Raw genomic sequence first — 25484 nt, 5'->3', positions numbered from 1 at the left:
GTGGCATAGTTTGCAGCATTTAGCTGTCATGAGTCTGAGATCTGAGACCAATAATTGTCATTTCAGCCATATTGTCATTGTGAATTGTGTCAGACTCATGTAGTTCAGTGAGCAGCTCCAGTTTGTGGTGTTGACTTGCATCCCTTAGCTGCAGCAGGATCTGATGATCCTGGGCTTGATTCTCAGATTTGACCTAATTATAGTCCTCGGCCTGTCAGCTCCATACTGATGAACCTGTGAAGATCCTGGTTAGAATATTGATCTTCAGTAACCCATGCTTGTTGTAAGAGGCGACCAACAGGATCGGGTGGTCAGGCTTGCTGACTTGGTTGACTCATGTCATCGGTTCCCAATTGTGCAGATCGATGCTCATGCTGTTGATCACTGGATTGTCTGGTCCAGACTTGATTATTTACAGACCACCGCCAAATAGCTGGAATATTGCTCAGTGCGCGTAAAACTAAACTCACTCACTCACTCCATACTGATAATCATGGGTTTCACCATAATGTGTGAAAGTTACAATTTGCTTCACAGCAGGCTTTTTCCAAACACTGAGACTTTCCAGACATTAAGTGGACACGCCTTGAAGTAACTGAGTATATGTGTACATGTGCAAGTCTTGTTTTCACAGTGATAACACTGAGACTTCTCCAGCTGCTCATCTGGAGTGTATGAGGGTAGTCTGACCTCTTCAGGCCAACCTGGTTAAGGTTCACGGTATCATTCACACAAATAGACAACCTAATGGATGGTCTGGCTTGGTGACTTGGCTGATTGCTCACCATGTCAAAGTCGTCATTTTGCTGCCATGTGTCATTTCACTGACTTGGTTGACACATGTAATTGTATCCCAATTACGTAGATCAATGCTCATGCTGTTGATCACAGGATTGTCTGGTCTCAATTATTTACAGACCGCTGCCATATAGCTGAAATATTGCTGAGTGTGGCATTGCACAACAAATCAACCAACTGGCCATTTCCAGCAGAAGATCTGGTAGGGGCACAAGCAAGCTGAATGAAGCTTGTTGTGTTTCTTTTATTGACTTGACATTGTTATGATATAGCATACCATTTCGCATGTTGAAAGGAAAGCACTTCAAACTGGTTGCACAGATTGTACAGTTATGTTTTGACGTTTTTCTCAGATTTAAACGACACCAACACTAGCAATAATGAGATGTTGATGGATCACCCACTAGCATTCCACTCCACGGAGACCCAAGCTCAGGTAGAAGAATCCAGTATATCCCACGATGGGGATGCCACAGCCGCAGCCAATGGCTACCAGGATGGTAAGAGCACTGGCTCGGCGGCAGGGCAGGAGAAGAGCAAGCTGCGTGTCCACGGCGTCTGTCTCACCACAGGCGACATGGACCGCCTGCGCATCTTCATGCACGAGTTTGTGGTGCGATCCCTCATACCTTGGGCAGAGAAACAGATGAGGATGTTGAATGAGCAGGTGAATGTACCGATAGTTTAGCAGTACCTTATGCCCACACGTTAAGGACTGGACCTCTCCATATCTCTCTTTCATGCAGGCGCCATAATGACCTGAGGTGATTAAGGACCCAGCATTTTATCTCTCTCGATTTAGCTCATGCCATTGGAAAAAATAACAAAATAAAGATTTTGGGAAAAATAACAAAATAAGGTTATGTGCAGCTACCTCAAAATGATTCATCTGTTGGATACAAAATGTGCACTTTACTTAGGAAAATATGGTATACTATGGGTACAATATGGTATTAAATGGGGTGATTGTTTTCTATGTCATTATACCAGATTTATCACAGATCAGGTGTCCATTTGAGACCCTATGAAAACACTTTGGTAACAATTCCATGAAGCATCTGCATCAGGATTCTTTAGATTGTCTAACAAGTATCAGATGGTGACGTTTGGATACAGAATAGTAATTGTATTTGTCGGAAAGCATGTTATAACTGTATGGTTTGGCATGAATAGAGGTACACCCCAATAGTACTTACCTGAACATGAACAGGATTTACCCAGAAAGTTGTAAATGATGTTCCGGTGTTGGATGACTCTGTGTTGCAGCTGACATCCAGGAAGGGAATCCACAGATCCATCTTCAGTGCCACCAAGAAGTGGTTTGGTACCAACAAACCATCAGGACCCGTACAGGCTTCCCAGAATACATCTGTAGTGTAAGTACACGACCCCTCTCACAACAACGTGCAGGCAATGTGGATTCTAAGGCCTGAAGTTACTGTACTTCCTCTGTTCTGTCTGTGTGTCTTAATTGCACATTAGGGGTAGTGGGGTAGCCTTGTGGTTAAAGCGTTCGCTCCTTATGCCGATGGCCCGGGTTCGATTCCCCACATGGGCACAATGTGTGAAGCCCATTTCTGGTGTCCCCCGCCATGATATTGCTGGAATATTGCTAGAAAGCGGTGTAAAACTAAACTCACTCACTCACTAATTGCACATAAAATGTTGAACGGGCATGTGTCCAGCTCAGTGCAACAGAGACTGCTATTGTTGGAAAGAGTCATTAACTATCAGCAGCATATCATGGTATTTAGACACCCTTCTTCTAATAAAGGACAGGCTTCCTTTGTGGGGGCATACAACTTGGCATCAGTAAGAGCTTGGCATGTGTTGGAGGTCACTATGTCTAATAGAGGAAATATGGTAGTTTGAAGGGTGACTTCCTGTGAAGTCTGTGACCTGTGTCATTGTGCTCTGACTGCATGAATCGATTGTTGTGATCTGAGTTTTTATCAACATCCATTTGAGACAGACTGATGGCTGTTGAGGTGCCATCTTCTTTTGTTAATGCCTGATTGCATGCATTTAGTGGGTGGGTCTCGGTCATGATATTGCTAGGATATTGCTAATGCTAATAGTGGTTTAAAACCATGCCCACTCAGACTTAACTAGCTTTGGATTAGATTAGATTAGATTAACCTAAACAGAAGTTTTGGGTTATATAAATTGCTGGACTAATTAGTGGTGTTCCGATTAATTGAAATAATCGAGGATTGGTCGCAGTGACCAAGCGACCAAGCAATCAATTACATTTAGGGGATAACTGTACTGTGTTTGTGAATTGGGGCGTATACCGGTGGTTATATAGTCATAAAATTTTGTTATATCGGCGACGCCGTAAGCGGAGCCGATATAACGATAAATTTGCGACTATATAACCATCGTATATCGTCTCAATAAATCAACACACAATACAGTTATCCCCATTCTAATTCAACTCGTTTTACTCTGTTTTTCGTGAAAGAAATTCATTATTTAAACCAGGTCAAAGTTCCTCTAGGTCAAAGGTTAATCATATCACTCCTTCAACTTACACCATCGCCAGAGAAAGTAGTTCCCATTTCAAACTACACACGTTTATTATGTGCACACAGACTAAATTTGACAATGATGAATAGATCATAGTATATAGATAAAATGGACGGTATTATGATGAAACCGCCCTCTAGTTACAGAAATGAAGCGGCCCGCTGATTCCTCAACTTCGGGCCATTATCAGTTCTGTTGTCAAATGAGCGTCATAGCAGGTGGCGTCACGGCTCCATAATGGCGTCATAAACCTTGTTTCATGATCTAACAGTGTTGGGTCAACAGCCGTTCGCGAGTAGTAAGTTGTTTGAACTTAAAATTAAATTTATGATACTGTTTTGTCTTTTTAACACAAATTCCACCCATTTTAGCTGGATAGGGAGTTAATTGACCAATGGCTTCTGCAAATGACAATGTCCTGCGAAACAGCGTTACCCCAATAGTGTAGGGATACATTCAAAGGTTTGATTGAATCGGTTTCAAATTGCGGCCGTATATGCTGATTATCACGATTCGAAAATTCTATAGCATTGACCAATCAGAACTTCGTGTTACATACTAAGTTGAATTAGAATTTCTCATAATCGAACATAAACGATTTTGGGATAAAAGACTCCAAGAAATTTATGTTCATGATAAATTAATCATCTCTTTAAAGTAGCAAGTTGCATCATGTTATACATATCTGCAATAACAACCTGGATAGGAAAATCTGAAAAATGACGCTAACCAATTTTTTTCGATGATTGTTCGTTGGTAATGAAGCAATCATCAATTGTGAGATTTCAACCAATTCCCAACACTAGGACTAATGCTCTCACAGAGTGATATGATAGCATTGTAATGTTGCTGACAAAGCGTTTCCTCCTACACTCTCTTGTAGAATGGATAGGGAAATGGTTTCAGACATCTTTCAGTGGAACCCTTGATGTTCCAGGTACACATCTGAAGCACCTGAACTTCAGCTCCGCCGACTCGCCGACTTGGCGTTCCTCTTCCAAATGTACGACTATGCCTACCACACATACCACACAGCCAAGAGAGACTTCAACAACGACCATGCATGGCTGCATTTTGCTGGAGCTTTGGTGAGAAACTCACATCACTGTTAATTCAACCCTTTGAGATCCTCGTATCAGGTAACACAATGTGTCGCCTGCTTGGTTGTGTCTCATTGTTTTCAAATGATGCTGTTAGTCACCGGTTTGTCTGACCCACACTGGATTATTTGCACATCTGATAACCCATGAAGATTGGGGTTAGAACTGGTCATCAACCCATTCTTGTTATAAGAGACAACTTAGGGGATCAGGTGGTCCGACTTGCATGTCATCTTATCCCAGTTGTGTACATCAGTTGATATGATTACATTATGTATGCTATCATCCATTGCAGGAAATGGCCAGCCTGTCTATCTTCATGCTGGGGAGTCAGAGTCAGAGACAATACCCTCACCACTACATGGAATCTGCCATCACCACCTACCTGACAACATGCAGGTAGGGAACAGGCTACAGCCACTGGCTGGCTTCATTGTGGCATGGTAAGGTAGATTAGAGGTATCGTGCTGGGTCGTCATGATGAAGAGTCCATACATGGGTACATTATAAGAAGTCTGTTCTTGCTATGTCCCATGCTGCGATATACCTGGAATGACTCTTTTGGGGCACACCATCACTTGCTCGTCCATCAGTCTGACGCCTTCCCTGGAGCCTGCCTGTCCATCCATCCCTTCACACTCACTCACTCACTCACTCACTCACTCACTCACCCACTCAAACCCACTCACCCACCGCCTCATCCACCCACTCGCCCACTTTCTTACCCACTCACTCACTCACTCACTCACCAACCCACCCATCCACCGACTCACTCAAACCCACTCACCCACCAACTCATCCACCCACTCGCCCACTTTCCTACCCACTCACTCACTCACTCACTCACTCACCTCATCCACCCACTCACTCACTCACTTACACATTCTAATGACAGGAGTTGTACAGAAGACTTACTGTTGGAAGCTCTCATAAAATCTTTGTAATAATGCCACTAATGATGTATAAAGATCTTCGTTTTTGTGTGAAAAAAGTGCAGATTGTAATCAGATTTGGCAGTAGTCAAACACATACGGCACTATCATGTCATATTTATTTTGGTTCCAGGAACTTCCAGTACGCCGTCCGGGCCACTCTAGTCAGCACCGAGGCACTCAAGTGTCGGGGGATGTATGGGGAGGCTGCAATGCAGTTCCTCAAAATGACCAATGAGGTGGGGGTTAGTTTTTGCTTTCACTTCCTAGGAGCTTAATCACAACGCTTGGGAACTGATGTGAGAAATATGTGCGTATTGGCTGAAAGTTTCAGTTGTTGTGGCATTGACACAAATCAAATCTGGAAAGCTGGTTTTGATTGACCAGATCATGGTCCAGAGTCCAAGGTCCATAACCCTTGTATATCATTCCAATTCTTTTGGAAAGTAACATTATATAATATAAATGTACCAAACTGAATATTGCGGAAGACCAAGTAAATATTCTCTCCATATTTGTTTTGTTCTGCAGAATCAATCTGTTTATTTTAATGATCTGAAACTTCAGTTGACCTGATGTTCTCACATCTGCTATTTGACTGCAATTACTAAGTTAGAAGTGCTTGTAGCTTATAGTATCAGTAAAACTAATGGTGTCCGGGGTTTTCAGTTGAGTATATGAATTAAGATTAATAATAAGTGCTTCCTGGTAGTATCTGGTGTAAAGGTTGATGTAAATCCCTGGGTTTTGGTTTTGGGTTTGGGTAAACGGTGATGCCAAGGTGTCAGAATTTTGAATGTTTTTTCTAAAATGCTTTAGCAACATGTGTAATGGATGCAAGAAAACTGAGAATAAATGCATGTACTTTCTGTCCTCATATCCAGTTCATTGTTTGTGAAACAAAAGCACTTTCAGGTTCCTTAAGTGTTAGTACTAGGTGATGGTTTGGTCAAGGGTGTTGGTATGTCTGTGATAACAGCTCCAGTATATCAAGAGAGACTTTGATGCCACGTTATACATTATTGTATTGAATATAGTGAAATTACAGTCATAAATTACTGCTGAGTATGGAATTGTTTTTATATAAATTCTAGTTTATAACAAAATAGCATTTTTTTTCGCTTCTGCCTGCAAAGCACGCTTACTTTGGAATCCTAGATAAATCCCTATCATTTTTCACTTTCTAATCAGAATCATGGTGTGCATGATTTCACAGCCACCAATACAACTGTTTGTTTGACAAACATCTATCTGAATGTTTTAAATATGGTGTTTGTTTATCAATGGTTCTGAATATCCTGTACGGTTTAGGTTACTCTCCAATATATCAAAGACAGAATTGGCATGTACATGTGTTACATGTTGCAGGATTCTGACTTGTCCAGCGCCCTCTTCCTTGAGCAAGGAGCTCACTGTTTCATCAACATGAAGACGCCGATGGTGCGGAAATATGCATTTCATATGATTCTGGCAGGGCACAGATTTAACAAGGCTGGACAGGTGGGTTTAGGTTATGAACGGTCCCTAACTCCATTACTTATTGTCAGAGGCAGCAAAATGGATTGAGCTGTCTCAATCGTGACCTGGTTGATTGTGTGTCATTATGTGGAAAATATTCAAATTCGAATTTGTCACTACTTACTATTTCACATTACTTTTCAGAAAGACGTGTAAATCTATGTTGAATATCTTGTTTGACACATGTCATTGTGTCCCAATTGAGTAGATCGATGTTCATGCTATTGATCACTGGATTGTCTGGTCCAGACTCAATTATTTACAGACTGTCGCCATATAGCTGGAATATTGCTGAGTGCGGCGTAAAACTAAACTCACTCACTCACCATGTTGAATGTAATGTGCAAATATATTTAATGCTACTCAGCTGGTATTTTGGTAAGTGAGTGCTGACTTACCAAAATACCAGTTGAGTAGCGTTTATTTGATGGATGAGCACTCACTCATACCAAATTAAAATTGGCAAGCAGCAATCGTGCTATAATGAAAATATCCATGGACACTTTTGCAGGCAGGCTGCAAGAAATTACCACAAATTGTCTTTTGGTATCCCTAAAATTATATCCAGGGTATGAAGGGGATTGACATGATATGATGGCACAAAGGGGTGTGCCCTCCTCCTCTGGATCCGCCTATCCAATACCAAGATGGGTCGTGACACACTTAACACAGAGCAATACACATGAAACACCTGTCATTATGACTGGGAAAGATATACGTCCACATTCTGTATCACTTACTCCGGATTAGGTTGACATATGATTTCATTATAGTTTAATGTGATCATAAAGAAGTTCACATGGTCCCAATTTCACATCACTCATGCAATGGATATTGAGGTACAGCTGCACTTAGGTTTCATTGTTTTGAAAGTTAACCAATTGTTTTCACATCTGAGTGATGCATGATTTATTCCACAGCGCAAGCACTCATTGAGGGCCTACTCGCAAGCATTACAAGTGTTCAAGAGCAAGTACTGGTCACTTGCTGAGGTCAGTGATCCAACATTTGTTTCTCTGCTGATAAAAACATCGCCAAATATTGCTTTTATTATCCCCCGCCTCGCATTTAGCGCGAAACGGGGGATATAGTATTAGGGTCCGTCCGTCCGTCCGTACGAATTGGAATATCTTAAGAACCATTGACTAGATCCTTTTCATTTTTGGTACCTAGGTTCATCACAGTATGCAAAAGGTCCCAGTCAGGTTTGGTGACCGTGACCTTCATTTCAAGGTCACAAGGGTACTTTAACTTTTTACCCTTGTCAGCGAGATATCTCACCATCAATCACTGGATTTTCTTCATATTCAACACTAAGCTTCATCTAGGGAAGACACAGGGCCCAGTCGATTTTGGTGACCTTCATGTAACTGTGGTAAGGGCATAACCTCACTCTTGAATTATTGCTATAAATGTGCTAATCAGTTCTGAAATGATTTGCGTGTTGCCAGGATCACATCCACTTTACTATTGGGCGTGTCAGTCTTTCAACCTGAAGCAGCTGGAGAATGCTTCCTCTGCCTTCAAGCACCTGCTGATGGCAGAGAGCAAACAACCAGCAGCCCAACAAGGAGCCTTTCTCAGAGAGTACCTGTTTGTATATAAGGTTAGTGCTGTCATCTCACAACCTGGTGTTGGCCTTGATTAATTATTTTTGGGATGTCAGGGCAGAATACAATACTCCATGCTTGCTGAAGCTGACCATGGGGATTCTGTATTACAGTAACTTCCTAGCAACTGATGTTGGTTGTAAGGCAGGTAGTCAGACTCAGTGACTTGGTGGATAGCATGTAATTGTACAACCATGGAAAGGAGAGTTTTTCAAGGACTGGATTGCCTGGTCAGGACTGTTTTTATTACAAGGCGCTGTGACATAGCTGAAGCATGTTTTTAACTAAAATTGAGCTGTTTACAATGAGGTTTTTTGTGCATAGTGACGATTCAGTCCATGGAACACCATGGTGTGGAAGGTTGCCATTGCCATCAACCATTGGCTTGAATGATCAGATTCAGTTTGTTTACAGACTGTTGCCATACAATATGTTATGTTTCTGATAGATGACTGATTGTGGTTTAAGTGTTGTCAGACAAACTGACAAATGAAAAAATGAAACAGCACACACTCTCCCTTTATATACGTGGCGTGACAGTTTATGTCAACCGTTTCTGTGTGGTAGACTAATGGGTTATAGTAATGTAAGGGTATTCTGTGGACAGTCAGTTTATTGTTCCCTGCAGTGATACTGCATCATTATTGGGAGGAGGAGTTTCTGTGTCAAAGGGTCAAGTTTATATACTACCCACCAAAGGTTTAGACTCACTAGTGTAAATGTAGCCACTTACTTCAGTCAACTATTCTGAACCAGATGTTGCAAAATATTCCCTGCTGTTTAAAGATACTGTTTTCACATGAACCTATGTATTGTAAAACAAATTTGTAACGTTGTAAAGATTATTGTCATGAGTTCAATAAATGAACAAATCAGTGAAAATTGGCAAATTATTAACAAAACTTTACACCAAATAGCAGCTGTTCACTTGCACGATATTTGTACATCTGCATAAGGTTTGCAGTTGTTCCCTCAAGTTAGGGGAGAAATTCATATTCGATGTAACCATATATATACATAATGTATAGTGAGTGTTGTAAGTGAGTCTAAACTTTTGATAGGAAGTATACATGCCATTTAATATGCACATAAAATCTGGAGTGTCCAAGTTCCTTGGCTAACTTGCAAAGACATTCTCGTCCCTGAATATTTAATAAACCTCTTGATGGAACCATATGTGTCTCCAGTTTCAAGTATGTGTTCAAGAGTATCTTTGTAATAGAGATCAGAACCTTTAACTGTTGTAAGGGATTGATCTTGTTAAACTGGCAAAATCTAGCATTTCTGCAAATACTGTTGTTCTCACAGTGGTAGAATATGTATGTAGATTATTTTTATTAAAGAGTTTTGATTTGATATTGAAATGACCTTGACGTTGTTCCTCAGCAACTGCTGACTCAGGAGGCTGGGGAGAACTGCTCATATGGCCGTCTACCGGAGCTGCCACTACCCAATATCAACAGCAACACCACCAAGGTCCTTATGGGGAAACAGCAGCCGCAGATACCAGGTAGGTGGCACGTGGACTTCCACAATATATCCTTTATCATCACGCATGTTCCTTTGCTAACAGTGATCCTCTAAGTCTGTGGCAGAAAAAAGATGGGGAACAAACATTTGTTCCTTTGCTCACAGTGTTCAAGTCCTTGGCAAAGGAAATGATTCTTGCCTTATCATTTTTGTACCTCACAACTATTAGTAAGTAGTGCTATATCAGAGTGTTGGTGACTTCAACTTAATGACACAGTCAGTAAGTACATGACATGAACACATGTATGTATATCATTTACATGTGTGACATATTGCAGAGAACCCACGGAAGACACCAGCAACAGGGGTGTGGTTCGATCACGATGAGAGTCGAAACATGTGCTGGCAGAAGCTGGAAGAGAAGCTAGTGATCTCAGCCAACGGTGGATCCCTCCCAAACACCTTCCGATCAACACTGCAGTGCTTTACTAACAATACAGAAAACAGGGCCAGCCCTATAGCTTTTGTAGGAGGTGAGTACATAGGACATTTCACAGGAGACCCAGCAGTGAAGTCCTCACTGGACAAATCAGCTATCATAGTAATTTGGAAGGATTTGATTAATACAAGGCACTATCTAATGACTGTATCAGTAATCCTTTGGAAATTTTACACATTTAGAAGAAGTTTTGTTGAAATATTAAACATCTTCATACATTCTGTAGTATATTTGGTGAATTCTCCACCGGAATAATGCAAAATTCTCCACAGGTACTGCACAAAATGTGAGTGGACATTTCTGTAGAAAATTTCAACATGGTATACTTTATTCATTGGCACATCATACTCTCTTGCGTAGCTGGAGTATAGCCATTTGTTGTGCCAATCGACAAACTGAAACCATTTCCCCTTTCAGAGCACATTGTGGTGGAGGTGCAGGTGGAAGACCCCCTGCAGGTGACGCTGGTGCTGTCTGACGTCATGCTGCTGTGGAGCTTCCTGCCCAGCATCGCCGGTGCTGACAAGCCACAGCTCATCTCCAACGAGGTGTCCACAGGGGTCAAGAACAACCTGGCAGATGAGATTATCCAGACGACTGTGATCAAGGAGGTGGTGCTGGAGGGAGGCCAGACAGCTCCAGTGAGTTTCATTTGTGGACCAAGAGGGCATTCAGCCCTACAGTTCTTCCCCTGGATCCAGAGAGGTGTCTGAACATCTGAATCCAGAGAGGGTGCTTATCTCTGAACACCTTGCCTGGATCCAGAGAGAGTGCTTATCTAAGAACACCTTGCCTGGATCTAGAAAGAGTGCTTATCTCTGAACACCTTGCCTGAATCCAAAGAGAGTGTTATCTAAGAACTCCTTGCCTCTGAAGAGAGGGTGCTTACCTTGCCTGGATCCAGAGAGAGTGCTTATCTCTGAACTCCTTGCCTGGGTCAAGAGAGAGTGTTTATCTCTGAACAGCTTACCTGGATCCAGAGAGAGTGCTTATCTCTGAACTCCTTGCCTGGGTCAAGAGAGGGTGTTTATCTCTGAACAGCTTATCCTGAACACCTTCTTGAATCAGAGAGAGTGCTTATCTATGAACTCCTTGCCTGGGTCAAGAGAGAGTGTTTATCTCTGAACAGCTTGCCTGGATCTAGGGAGGATGCTTATCTCTGAACACCTTGCCTGGGTCCAGTGAGGGTGTTTATGTCTGAACACCTTGCCTGGATCCTCAGAGGGTACTTATCTCTGAACTGCTTGCCTGGTTCCAGAGATGGTGCTGATTCCTGGACACCTTACCCTTCAGAGAATCTGCGCACCATTTTGAAACATACTACCTCTAAATATGTCTATAAGTGAAGTGACCAGTAGTAGTAATTGTTAAATTATTCAACACTATTAACACTATCATTACAGCAAAAAAAATCCCCTTTGTGGATTATCCAGTACTTACATGTTAACTTGATCACAGAGGGATGGGTAGTCCTTTTCAGAAAGCCGCATGAGTATGGACAAAATGATTTGATGGGAGGAATCTGAGTGAAGCAGTCATTTTGCTACGAGTATGGTGGACGTCTTGGGGACATGTCAGTAAATGGACTGTTAGTAACTGAGCATTAAAATCTAAACTACAAAAAAACATTATAAAAGGCCTAGATGAGATTTGCGACATATATCCCAAGTGTGAAACTGATTTGTGAACCCCCAGCATGGTATTGCTGGATATTTCTAAAAACAGCAAAAAGCCTCATTCCTTCACTCATCCATATACATGTCACCTTGCAGATCCACCTGACCCTGGTGCCAAGACAGCCTGGTGAGCTGCGGGTGGTGGGCCTGGCATACAACCTGGGCACCACCAGTTCCCAGTCCCAGAGCTCCTCCCCACTCCCGGGGGACATGCCCTCCTCCACCTCCACCTCATCGCCCTCCATCCTGGGCTCCCAGAAACCCAGCTTCATCAGCAGCGTGTACGTGCGGGGCAAGCAGAAGCTGGAGGTGCAGGGGCCGCGACTCAACGCCAGCAAGGATGACAAGACCAACAAGGTGTATGGTCCGGACAGGCGGCTGGATCTCACGGTCCACGAGGAGATGCCCATACTGGAGGTAGGATAGAGGATCTCCTTGAAGCTTATACTAGGATAGAATTAGTGGAGTCATCACAGCCCATGAATATATGCCGAAGATGCTGGAGATAGGACAGGGATTTCAGCAATGTTTCTAGTAGAGCTAAAATAGTCCATAAGGAGTTTCCTTTCCTTGAGTTAGGGACATTCATTCAACTTAGGCTTATACACAGATAATCCTGCCGTGATGTTGCTGGAATATTGCTAAAAGCGTCGTAAAACCAAACTCAGTCAGTCAGTATACACAGATAAAACATGTATTGTTACTTACTGCAAACATGACAACATGTCTGTCATTGAGGCACAACTTTTATTCTGCATGACTTAATGTTCACATTTGTATATTTCTTTGTTATCCAAAACCAGAAGGAAAATGTTTGTGCTAGCTACACTCAACCCCAGTACCTCAGTACCCCAGTACCCCAGTACATCAAAGACAACTCTAACTTCCAGCCCTCTGCCATTACTGACAGGCAGGCCTTGTTGTACACAACTCTGTCATGTTACAGGTGAGCTTCTGTGACTTCCCTGACTCCCTCCTGTGTGGGGAGGTTCACTGTATAGAGATGGAAGTACGGAACACCGGTCGCAGCCCTCTACATCAACTCAAGGTGACGTCCACCCACCCGGACTTCTTCACGTTTGGCTGTAGTCAAGACCTCCCTAAATATCCCTACGTCTACCAGACTAGGTCTGTGGACAGTGACATCAGCAACCCCATAGACTCGTGCAGTGTGCGCTCTGTGCCTGATGTTATAGACATTCCCATCGAGGGTAACATCCTTCGCCCTGGGGATACCAGGTCGCTGCCCATGTGGCTGCGGGGGAACGACATCGGGGGAGTTCACGAAGTGGACTTCCTGTTTTACTACGAACCACTTAACACACAAGCCAAAGAAAAGGATTCTGTGAGGTAACTTGTTTATCAGCCTTAATACTTTTATTTTCTTTTGGGAAATCATCACTGAGAGTTCTCTTCCTGTTGGTTTTGTTGTTATTGGAATTATTATACTGGAGTTCATATTCTGCTTTTATTGCATTTTAATGGTCCCCGGATATTTAAGGAATAGAATTGGGAATGGAAAATACTGTATTAAGAAGGATGCCATGCAGTATACCACACTGATTATGTTTCTTGGTTTGTCTACTCAGTCACCATCCTTGTGGGTTTTAGCAAAGTAAGCATTTGAGACTTGAACACGTAAAGAAAACATTCCTTCCACTGTGATATCTCTGAAGTACTGTTCAAATCTGGGTTTCCCAAGCTGAATTCACTCCAGGGAGTATACAACCTTTGAGATTTGAGTCGACAGAATAAGGGAGATGTGTACATATAGGATACACAGGTTACCTTAATCGTTATAGCCTTTGATTCAGGGGCAGAATAAGTTCCCAGAAACTTGTCTTAGGAGGCCAAATGGAATGTGGTGTGGCTGGTTGTGTGTTTTTTGTTCCTTGATGGCCAGGATTTCTTGATGTTATGACTATATTTTGTCTGTCCTAGAATGTAACACTCTGTACTCACTTATCCCTCTGCCCTTGTTCCCCAGACATCGAGTACTTCGACACAGAGCAGTGGTCAACACAGTGGAGTCCTTGAGTGTGAGGGCCGTGGTGACCAAGCCCAGTGCGTGTGTGTCCAGTAGTGATGGACAGGAACTCAAGTCATGTATCATCTCATGTGAGCTGGAGAACCTCAGTCAGGTAAGAGGCAAGGAACTAACATATAACTCAGATTGAGAATGCACAGGCTCACCGAGGAGGTCTAGTAGCCTTTTGGTAGGCACATCACATCAAAGGCCTGGGTTCAGTTCCCCATATAGGTACCCTTGTTGGTGTCCCCTGCTTTAGTAGGGATGGAATACTGCTACTTTGAAGACATACTGCACAGTCATAGCTAAGTTAGTGGTGTGATTCACCATTCAGACAACTGCCTCAGTAGAAGATGGACAAATAGCACAATGTCGTAGGTGTAATCCAGCCACATCATAATATGTGGGCTACCACTCTGAAACAAACAAAGTTCTGTATTATTACAAGCAGCAGTATGTTCTATATGAGTGTTGTAATCTTGAAGTTGCGGGTACAGTAATGTGCTGTGAACTTGGACAAAGTACCGTGACTACGTGTCCCAGTCCACCCAGCTTTGAATGGGTACCTCGTTAGGGTGAGAAAGCCACAATAACTCAGTGCGCCTAGTGGCTGCAAGAGTTGTATACTCCCCAGGGAGTTGAGATTGATCACACGATGTGCCATTGAGATTGCCATCCAATGATTGAGGGGGGAAAAAATATCAGCGCCTTGAGCATGCACTAGTTGCCTGGATATGTGTGCTATATAAATTATCCTATAATAATAATAATTAAACCCATTTCACCTTACTGAACACTTGCATCTTTGGTAAGGCCAAGCAGGATTCAATGCTTGTGGAGTCTGCCCGACAGTATTGATAGTGATATTACCCCTGTAGTGTGATGTACCTGTGCCTTGAATCCCATTTCAACTAACTGTTCAGACCCTCATCTTTAGTTACACATACAGGATCCTATGACAGTGGGGTCTACCCTACAGTATTGACAGAATACTGTAGTTTACCTGTGCTTTGTCCAGGTGCAGGTGCAGCGGCCCCACATCCAGGAGTTGCAGGTGACCCAGGTGTCGTGTGCCAGTCAGGACTGGGTGGTCAACTCCCTCAGCATCAGCGACCAGAAGGATGTCCGCATCGGCAGCAGGCACATCCTGCAGCTGGCGCTCAAGGGAACCAAGTGCAAGACAGGTAGGACAGGGTTGACAAGTGTTGATATCCTTTGTTTGTCTACGTCAATACTGGGAAAATAGGTAGGCATGTGGGATTAACCTCATCACCTCAAGTGGGTTCTATATATATACAATGATAAGTGTAGTTCAGTGGTTTCACTGCAGAGTGATGTAGCAATTCCATGCTATGCCAGTCTTCCAGACTTAAGTGATAAAATTCAAATAGTGCAGTAATTCAAAATGTGTTCAATGCTTCTGTGTGTCAGACTCACTCAACTCAACCTATTTATCATCTTCATGTGTATCTCCTCCAGGGGAAGTCATATTTTTACTACATGTATTCTTTCCGTTTTCATCACTATAGCAAACTAATAAATGTATTTTGTAATTAGAGTTGTCTCCCTTTCTATATTTCTTCTTAACTTTGAACAGGATCTAAACTCAAGTGATGGATCTAGGAATTGGATTGTCAGAGTTTATTTGGACACTTGTGTTTAAAGATCAGGGCACATTCATAAAAATGGGGACACAAAACCATAGCATTTTTCTCTTTAGGAAATCCTTCTATTCTAAATTGTTTTAGAGAATATGGAATGATGTACAGATACTTTACATAAAAGGTTTTCAACACTAACATGTTGTTACGTGATTCATCAGCTGGAAGTGACTAAATAATCTGCATTATGAATACTTATGTCTGTGAGGGATAGTACCACAGAAAGTCTGTGACACATAAAACAAAATTGAGCATTCTGTGCATGTTTATTGTGGACACATGGTAGACCATTGGAGTGAAATTTAATATTAGATCCTCACTTAAACTCTGTTGCAGGACTTTTGTACCCTGAATGTGTTTTTCTGTTTTGTAGATAACAAACTGATGTTCAGCGAGGTATTCTTCGACATGCAGAAGGTAAGATTGTCTAAACAACTCCAGATGTACACTCGAGCTTTGAACATTGAGCAACTGCCAAAATCAGCTTGATGACAGTTTGTTGTTGCATGTGGCTTTGCTGAAAATATACTTTAAGGAAGTCCATGTCCAAACAATATGTTACGGTTGTTTTGAAACATTTGGAGGGAATCTGCCAGGATCCGGGACCATACTACTACTGCTACTACTACTACTACTACCACTACTACCACTACCACCACCACTACCACCACCACCACTACCTTTACTACTTCACCACTACCACCACTCACCACCACACTACCACCACCACCACCACTACTACTACTACTACCACTACTACCACCACCACCACTACCACACCACCACTCACCACTACCACCACTCACCACCACCACTACTACTCACTCACCACCACCACCACCACCACCACCACCACTACCACCACTACTACCACCACTACTACCACTACCACTACTACTACCACTACCACCACCACCACCACCACCACCACCACCACTACCACTACTCACTACTACTACCACTACTACTACTACTACTACCACCACTACCACTACCACTACTACTACCACCACCACCACCACCACTACTACCACTACTACCACTACCACTACTACCACCACACTACCACTACTACCTACTACCACCACTACTACTACCACTACTACTCACTACTACTACCACTACTACTACCACTACTACTACTACTACTACTACCACTACTACTACTACTACCACTACTACTACTACTACTACTACTACTACTACCACTACTACTACTACTACCACCACTACTACTACTACTACTACTACCACTACTACTACTACTACTACTACTACCACTACCACTACTACTACTACTACTACTACTACTACTACTACTACTACTACTTCACCACTACTACTACTACTACTACTACTACTACCACTACTACTACCACTACTACTGCTACTACTACTACTACTACTACTACTACTACTACTACTACTACTACTACCACTACCACTACTACTACCACCACTACTACTATTAATAATACTAATGACAACAATAATCATGTGCTTTATGATTTTATCATCCATTTGATTTATCAGTGTGCACTTCATTTTCTTCCTGAGCTCCCTGGGGAGTATACACACAGATTTACCTGTGGAAAGGTAAACATTCACTGACTCTAAGCGACCAGGGTTAGAATTGATCTTCAGTAACCCAGGCTTGTCATAGGAGGTTGCTAATAAAATCGGGTTGTCTGTTATTTTATCTCAGTTTCGTTGATCGATGTTCATGATGTCAGTCACTGGTTTTTCTGGACCAGACTCAGTTATTTACAGACCACAGCTATGTAGCTGGTATATGCTGAGTTTGGCATTAAACACCAAACCAACAACACTATTAGAAACAGTACGGTTATGATATGACAGATCTAAACATATAACAGTGAGGTGTTTGTTCAGCACTACCATGATGTATTCTGTGTGAGCAGATCAACAGTGTCCAGACTCCATGCTGTGACTTCTACTTCCGGAGTCCTGCATGTCGCCAGATCAGCTCCTCCCCCAGTGATGCCAGCCTAGTCCCCTCCCACCGCTCAGCGCCCTCTCAGCCTGACTTCTCCAGTCTGAACAAGGCCAGGGAGGTGAAGCTCACCCTTATCATACTCTGGAAGGTGAGTCTGTCTGCTGGGAAACTACAACTGATATTACTGGCTCATATTTCTACACTAGGATTTCAAACCTAAAGTTGCTGGAATAGCAACATCTTCGCTGAAGGATCCCTCCATTTGGCACCAATTCGGGCAGACAATCAAACATAGTTGTGTTTGGATTTATAGTCAAGAAGTCACTTTTGGGTTCACTTAGGTCGCAATCCTTGGATTGCTGAAATTATTGATGATCCCTAATTGTGATTTTGGTTTTAAAAACTTATGACTGGTATGATAACAATCTTTAGTGTTTTGGGGGCGGTGGGGTAGCCTATAGTCGTTAAAGCGTCTGCTTGTCACACCGAAGACCTGGGTTCGATTCCCCATATGGGTACAATGTGTGAAGCCCATTTCTGGTGTCCCCCGCCGTGATATTGGTGGAATATTGCTAAAAGCAGCATAAAACCATACTCACTCACTCACTTTAGTGTTTTGATGGATTTGTAATGTTTTATGATGATGTTGCAAAATTTGGACTGTTTTGAAATTGAAATATTTCTTTGGCTGCCTTGAAAAATGAAGAACAAGTTGTCTCCACAGACAAAAATCAAACTTAGAAATCTGCTCATTTGCATATCATTATATTTGTGACTGAAAATTGTCATATTTCAGATAAAAAAGGGAAGACAACCCACCCATTGTTTCATCAAATTGATTCTCAGTCATATTTTGCCAATTATGTTTCTCTTTCTAATTTACCTATGTTGACAAAAACAATCGTGTTATTCTTTTTCAATTTTATTAAAGGGGTTTTGTATGTAAAATTAAGCTCCATTAAGTCCGCACACCTTATCTTAACCCATTTTGTGTGTGCCTTAGGCATTTGTTGCCCAGGAGAATGGTCAGCTGAAGATCCTTGTTGGGCAGCATCATGTGTGCATCGAGCGAGTGGACGCCGTGGTCACAGCCTACCCTCTAGTCCAGGTAGGTCATGCAAGATGAACATCATCACAACACTCTAGCTCGTGCAGTGCCCCTATGTGAGCACCTTCTGAATCACTTGGGCATTCCTCCATATCAAAGAAACATGCCATGAAGCAATTAAAATGTAAATTTTCTTAACTTCTTTAAGCTTTCCCCCTTTCTCTCTTTGATCAGCCGTACTGAGTAAATGAGTAATCCTCTTTCTGGAATATAGTTGTCAGTCCACACATACTGACTGGACTGATAATGATGTCTGTAGTAGACTACACTGACCACACACAAGCTAACAGTAATGTCTGACCCCTGTTTCTAGTCTAACCAAGACCAGCCCCCGCTCAAGTTCATCCGTAACGTGGAGCCGCAGACCGAGCCCCAGCCAAGCCCAGAGGTGACGACAAAGCTTGTGAGCTACTCCTTCCTCCACCAGCTGGACTGCACACACAACTTCAACAAGGGGTCAGTAGCCTGTCGGGTTGTCAGTACAGTATAGGTCAAATGCAATACTTGTACCATTGTACGTCTACTGTAAACATGGTACTTGTTAAGTGAACATGGTACTTGTACTGTAGCATTGTACTTGTACTGTAAACATGGAACTTGTACTGTAAACATGGTACTTGTACTGTAAACATGGTACTTGTACTGTAAACATGGTACTTGTACTGTAAACATAGTACTTGTACAGTGAACATGGTACTTGTACTGTAAACATGGTACTTGTACTGTAAACATATGGTACTTGTATTGTAAACATGGTACTTGTACTGTAAACATAGTACTTGTACTGTAAACATGGTACTTGTATTGTAAACATGGTACTTGTACTGTAAACATGGTACTTGTACAGTGAACATGGTACTTGTACTGTAAACATGGTACTTGTACAGTGAACATGGTACTTGTACAGTGAACATGGTACTTGTACTGTGAACATTGTACTTGTACAGTGAACATGGTACTTGTACAGTAAACATGGTACTTGTACTGTAAACATGGTACTTGTACTGTAAACATGGTACTTGTACTGTAAACATGGTACTTGTACTGTAAACATGGTACTTGTACAGTAAACATGGTACTTGTACAGTAAACATGGTACTTGTACAGTGAGCATTGTACTTATACAGTGAGCATTGTACTGGTACAGTGAACATGGTACAGTAAGCATGATACTCAAACTGTAAATACGGTACTTGTAAGTGAGTATTGTATTATGTTTCATTGTTTGTTGTTGAGTTTATATGTTTTATTATTGCAAATGACATATGAAAAGATTATATGCCAAACTGAACACTTGATAATAATCTAAATACATCTTGTGTTTGTACAGATTTTACGATTCCTGTCAGATGAAAAGATTTGTTAAAATTATTGATTGTTTTTAGAGCAGTGGTTGGATGGGGGACCAACATACACAATATTGCAAAAACTATTCTGTAAATCAGTTGCTTTTGGTCACTGAAAAAGATCCTGCTTCACAATATCAATCATTGGACAGGTCCTTAGGATCAGATGGTCAGGTGATGTCCTGTGATGATGCCAGCATACATTTTAGGATCTTGGTATCCCTTTAGGTTAGCAATACAGCAGGGTTACATATGTTGTTTTCCATTGTTGTTCTTCAGGTTGTGCATTGTCCCAGTGACCCTGAAACTACAGAACCACACAGACACCTCTGTTGATGTACTGGTGGATACCAGCAAGTCGTCAGACAGGTACATGCTCCTTTCTCTCACCTATAGTTTTGGAGTGGTGCAAAGGTGCCTAAAGATGCTTTGGAGAATAAGACATTACATTCATAAGATTAAATATGTAAAGTCTGGTTGGAAATTGACCCCTCACAAAGAATATTCTCTATTCAGATAATTGATTGTATCATGTTTCAATTGTATTTTATTTATCTATTTTTTATATTTTTTCTCAGGTTTGGAACCGCCTCCAGCCCATCCCCTCCACAGTTCTCCCCCGGTTCCCCCACCCCACCAGTGATGAGCTGCAGCTTCAGCTGGGTGGGCCCCACCCTTGCTAACCTCACCCTCGCCCCCGGGGCTGACCAGCAACTACAACTAAAGGCTGCATTCTGTCGCCCTGGGGTCTACAACTGCAACAACCTGGCTGTGTTTGTGACCTATGCTGATGCGGATCCATCAGAGATGATATTGCAGAAGCACTCCACACCAAGCATCATCACACTGTCTGCTTAACCAGGTTGGACATATCAGCATTGTCCACTTGTCAACTGATGGCATATCAAGGAACGCTGATCTTCTCATGGGCTTATTTTAGTCATGGAAAGGGCAGTCAGTCATCCTAACAGGCCTTCTGGTGCAGTTACAAAGGATGAAGACATGTGTTTTATTGTTTTTATATTGGCAATGGACATTAAATGTTCAAGTGTCTTATAAAGAGTGTGGAAGAATTCCTGTTTTGAATACCTTTTGAGTGGATTGATGTTCAACAATGTGACTCTTGGCCATTAGAAATGCTTCATGTGCTTGACTTGAGTGATGCAGGCTATGTTCTGGCTAGTTGTGTGAGACGGAGGAGCTCCTTGTCTGCTTGTAAGATAGAACATGTCTTTCACAGTGTAACCCAAAGTTTGCTGTACTGTAGTATGTGTCGAGAAGTGACAAGAACTGGGGATTAGTGGAAGTGAGTGTTTTGATATTTTAACATGGGACCACTAGATGAGGACAGTACAAGCCTAGAACAGTGTGATATAGAGATAGTGTTTGAGAAGTTCCAAGAAGGGGCCACAAGTATTGGAAGCTGAAGATGCTCATACAGGTGACAAATACCAGAGGAGTGGAGGCCATTTGAAGCCAGAGAGGCCCAGGACATGCGATGGTTCATTCAACAATGATTGTGTTGATATTGTGACTGTGTATGCATAAATGACTCCAAATGGACATAGCTCTGTTGATGATGTTTGTTGCAACAGAAATTTGGATAATACATCATTCATGACTGAAGGTCCCTCAAAAGATGGTTTGAAATGGTTCACTTCTGTGTCTGGTTTGCTAAGGGTTTCTTCTGAAAATCATTTCTTGTGGTGCTCAACAGTATAAAGGAACAATCCAAGCTTTTACGCTTATCATCGAGGGCAAACTGTGCAAAGTAAGGATTCTTGCACATACCAAAGCAATGCTAATATGCTGATATTGGTGACCAGTGTCATGAAGGCTTGGAAGTATTTTCACTTGCAAGACAGAATTTTGGAGTATGCCACAGTTTCTATGTTGTGTTTGTTTGAATCAAAGTGAAGGTAACACACTCTTGATATGCGTTGTATTCTGACAAGAAACTATTACCGTTGTCTGTTAGACGTCTGTGGTGCCAGAGTAAGATCCAGCAGTTGAAGCTACCACAAGACAGCCTCTATCTTGCTTTATGACAAGCACCTGTCTGTCAGCATCTGTGGGTTTTAGGGATCACCTGACAAGGAGCAATCAGGAACAGTTGAAGCTACCACACTACACCAACAGTATCCATCATGGTGTATATTACGAGATGCACCTCGATCAGCATCTTTTGTTGCAAAGCATCATCTTCCAATGACGAATGAGAAACAGTTAAACCTCCTCACTATACAGTCAGCCTCCTTCTTGCTTTGTGTTGTGGCAAGCACCTGTCTGTCAGCATCTGTGGCTTTAAAGGATCTTCTGACAATAACAACGGTTGAAGCCATAATATTACAAAGCTAGTCCTCATCTTGTTCTATGTTCTGACAAGCACCTGTTGTCATGGGGATGTTGATGATGTCATGAACAGTAGTGGTAGTTAAGCAGACATGTTTTGGCCTACCAGCGAGTGTATCGATGGTATAACATATAGCTTTACATGTGATTCAACTTCTGTGATCAGATTCAGCATCTCTGTGAACTTTATACTGACTCTGTGCAGCACCTTAGATTGTACAGATATGTGTGTGTTGTTAGGTTTCATACCTTTGATATTGATAATCCTGTTCCATATCCTTCACTGAGTACTCTGTGATGTTGGTGACACTATGTAAAACTGTCGTGATATTGCTGGAATATTGCTAAAAGCGGCCTAAAATTGAAATCAATCACCAACTATGTAAAACTCACTAACTCCTGCACAGACACTCTATTGTTCAGTCCCTTCAGTACATGAGCTTGTGTATCAACTCATACTGAGATACAGTTATAAGTTTTGTATTAGGGTAGATCCAGGGTTGTGGAAAAGGGGGATGCACAGTGTAGTCAAATCATGGCCTGAACAAACTGATGGTTGCTGAGTGAGTTTAGTTTTACGCCGCACTCAGCAATATGGCGGCAGTCTGTAAATAATCGAGTCTGGACCAGACAATCCAGTGATCAACAGCATGAGCATCGGTCTACGCAGTTGGGATACGATGACATGTGTCAACCAAGCCAGCAAGCCTGACCACCCGATCCCGTTAGTCGCCTCTTACAACAAGCATGGGTTACGGAAGATCAATTCTAACCCGGGAACAAACTGATGATGTCAGGGAGAGGATTGGTTGGTGAAGGAGCAGGGCACCTACCCACCTCCTTGTCTGTCAGTGTTCACAGTATCCACCTAGTCCCTTGTCATGGCACTTTGGAAATACCTATAATATTTCAGAAAGATGGTACCAAGATTACTTGTCTTCGACTTTCAGTATTGATGGCTGGTTGACTCTATTCCCAATGGACCCGTGAAGATACGGGTTAGAATCGATCTTCAACGATTATTTACAGACCGCCACCATATAGCTGGAATATTGCTGAGTGCGGCATTAAACTAAACTCACTAACTCACTATTCCTACACTGCCTGTGATGAGAAAGTGCATCTTCATGTGTCTGTTGTTGATGATTCAGAACTGTGTGTATCACCCGTGTCTCTGCGTCTGTGGTACATATGATGTATCCAACACTAGCCGTGAAACACATTCATGTTGAGTCTTCTATAAGAAATTTCCATGTTTGAGCTTTTAATGTTGATGAACACACATTCGTGCCCACTTTTGTTCATCCAGTTGGTTCTTCTCTAAGCTTCTCCACAGGATAAACAGAAGTTGTCCTTCATGATTGTGTTTCCTTCAGGTGATACAGCTCATGATTCTGTACACGAAAGTTGATACACAATGTCGTGACTGAAGAATATTCATCCTGTACTCACTTTAGATACCTTCTAGAAATTGATACATACTGTATATCATAGATTTGTTGTGAGTGCCGACCACTAAAGTGCATCACGAATGAATTCATTGTCCTACCTTTGAAGTTTATAACCAACATCTGTTTGATGTTGAAAAATCATTGCCTCAAGCAAACTTGCACATATTGCTTTAAGTTCATTCTTGCACTGATTTCTTAATTTGCAGCATTCATGAACATGTCATGCATCATTGTTGATACACATTTAGAACATGGTCCCATTATCTATGAATCACTTCTCCATGTGTCGACCTTAATCACAATACTATGTTATGTTCTCTGTGTCCTTTATTAGCAGGTCTTGCTGTTTTTCATCAAATGAAGAAGTATTCTCATTTTACACATGTTGGAAGAGTAATTTAATTTGAATAATTGTCATCCATGATTCTCAAATTAGTTCTGTTCTTAAATAATTTTTTGTGAAAATTGATGTTTTGATGACATACATGTTATGATTTATGATCATCATGGTGATGTTGTATTGTGCAGCAGTAGGTGTAGCATATGAATGGTGAGGTTATTGTTGGGCAACTGTTGGCATCACTAGTAGCCTACAGCACAGTCAAACATAGCAGTTCATGGGGATCACCACGAGAAGGGGAGTATTCATGTGTTATTTCTTTGAAATTCATATTTGCTGATAATCATATTGTGATGCCATAGTAGCATGCCAATCAAGATTATTGAAGGCTGAAATTGAAACCTTGGTTGTCGGAGTGGACAGGGATTGAGAGGTAGAATGATGATGTTTTGTTACCATGGTTACTGTCAGCTGCAGTTCATATCCCAAGGCGAGGTTAGGATATCCCAGGAATGGGAGTTGGGTATTATTCTCAGTCATTTACTAAATGAGTTAATTATGTGACTCTTGAAAACATTGTAAAAAAACTAAACAGTTACCATTTCCTTATGAGAAAATCAGGAAATGGAGTTTAGATCAGCTGGCTGGATTTTGATGAATTATATCCGTGCCTTGCCATTTTGAGGAAGGAAATTAGATTGTAATTGATCTTGTCACATTATACAGCCAATGCACAACTAATTAAGTTTTTGTGAACTTTGAAAATACTTAGTAAGATTAGCACAGGATTAGAAGACGTATATCATAACCGGCAACATTTTGCTGCACTGTAGAGTGCTAGAACATGATACTTCTGTGGTTATTTCTGTCACTACAATCAGTAGTGTTTGGAAAGCGACACATATATTCAGTTTACTGCTTTATCTTGATTGTAAATGGGCATTGTGTGTGTAATGTGAAGCCATCACATAGCTGTGCAATTGTCATTTCCTGTAGTTATCATTCAACAGAGTCAATGCTCATCAGCAACGTCATCATCATCATCATCATCATCAGCATCACCATCAGGGAGGTGTGCAAGGAGGGCAGCATGATTAATATAGGAATT

The 25484-nt window shown here is 41.8% G+C and overlaps 1 protein-coding gene across 1 annotated transcript in view; it reads left to right on the top strand.

Annotated features, from left to right (window-relative positions):
* Positions 1 to 23231, top strand: part of LOC124259209 (trafficking protein particle complex subunit 8-like) — a 39436-nt gene extending 16205 nt beyond the window's left edge. Inside the window, 22 exon segments of the mRNA XM_046693307.1 lie at positions 1152 to 1465; positions 2065 to 2174; positions 4265 to 4415; positions 4723 to 4826; positions 5493 to 5598; positions 6728 to 6859; positions 7798 to 7869; positions 8329 to 8355; positions 8358 to 8483; positions 9874 to 9997; positions 10296 to 10490; positions 10874 to 11097; positions 12229 to 12549; positions 13079 to 13482; positions 14120 to 14273; positions 15180 to 15345; positions 16196 to 16239; positions 17745 to 17927; positions 18783 to 18887; positions 19201 to 19343; positions 20513 to 20602; positions 20812 to 23231. Coding sequence (XP_046549263.1) covers positions 1152 to 1465; positions 2065 to 2174; positions 4265 to 4415; positions 4723 to 4826; positions 5493 to 5598; positions 6728 to 6859; positions 7798 to 7869; positions 8329 to 8355; positions 8358 to 8483; positions 9874 to 9997; positions 10296 to 10490; positions 10874 to 11097; positions 12229 to 12549; positions 13079 to 13482; positions 14120 to 14273; positions 15180 to 15345; positions 16196 to 16239; positions 17745 to 17927; positions 18783 to 18887; positions 19201 to 19343; positions 20513 to 20602; positions 20812 to 21091 — 3575 coding nt within the window. The 3' untranslated portion in view covers positions 21092 to 23231.
* The last annotated feature ends 2253 nt before the right edge of the window (positions 23232 to 25484 follow it).

Source organism: Haliotis rubra, unplaced genomic scaffold (genome assembly GCF_003918875.1).
Source record: "Haliotis rubra isolate DU_JTF1 unplaced genomic scaffold, ASM391887v1 Scf713, whole genome shotgun sequence".
NCBI lineage: Eukaryota > Metazoa > Mollusca > Gastropoda > Lepetellida > Haliotidae > Haliotis > Haliotis rubra.
This window is presented reverse-complemented; position numbering and strand designations above follow the sequence as displayed.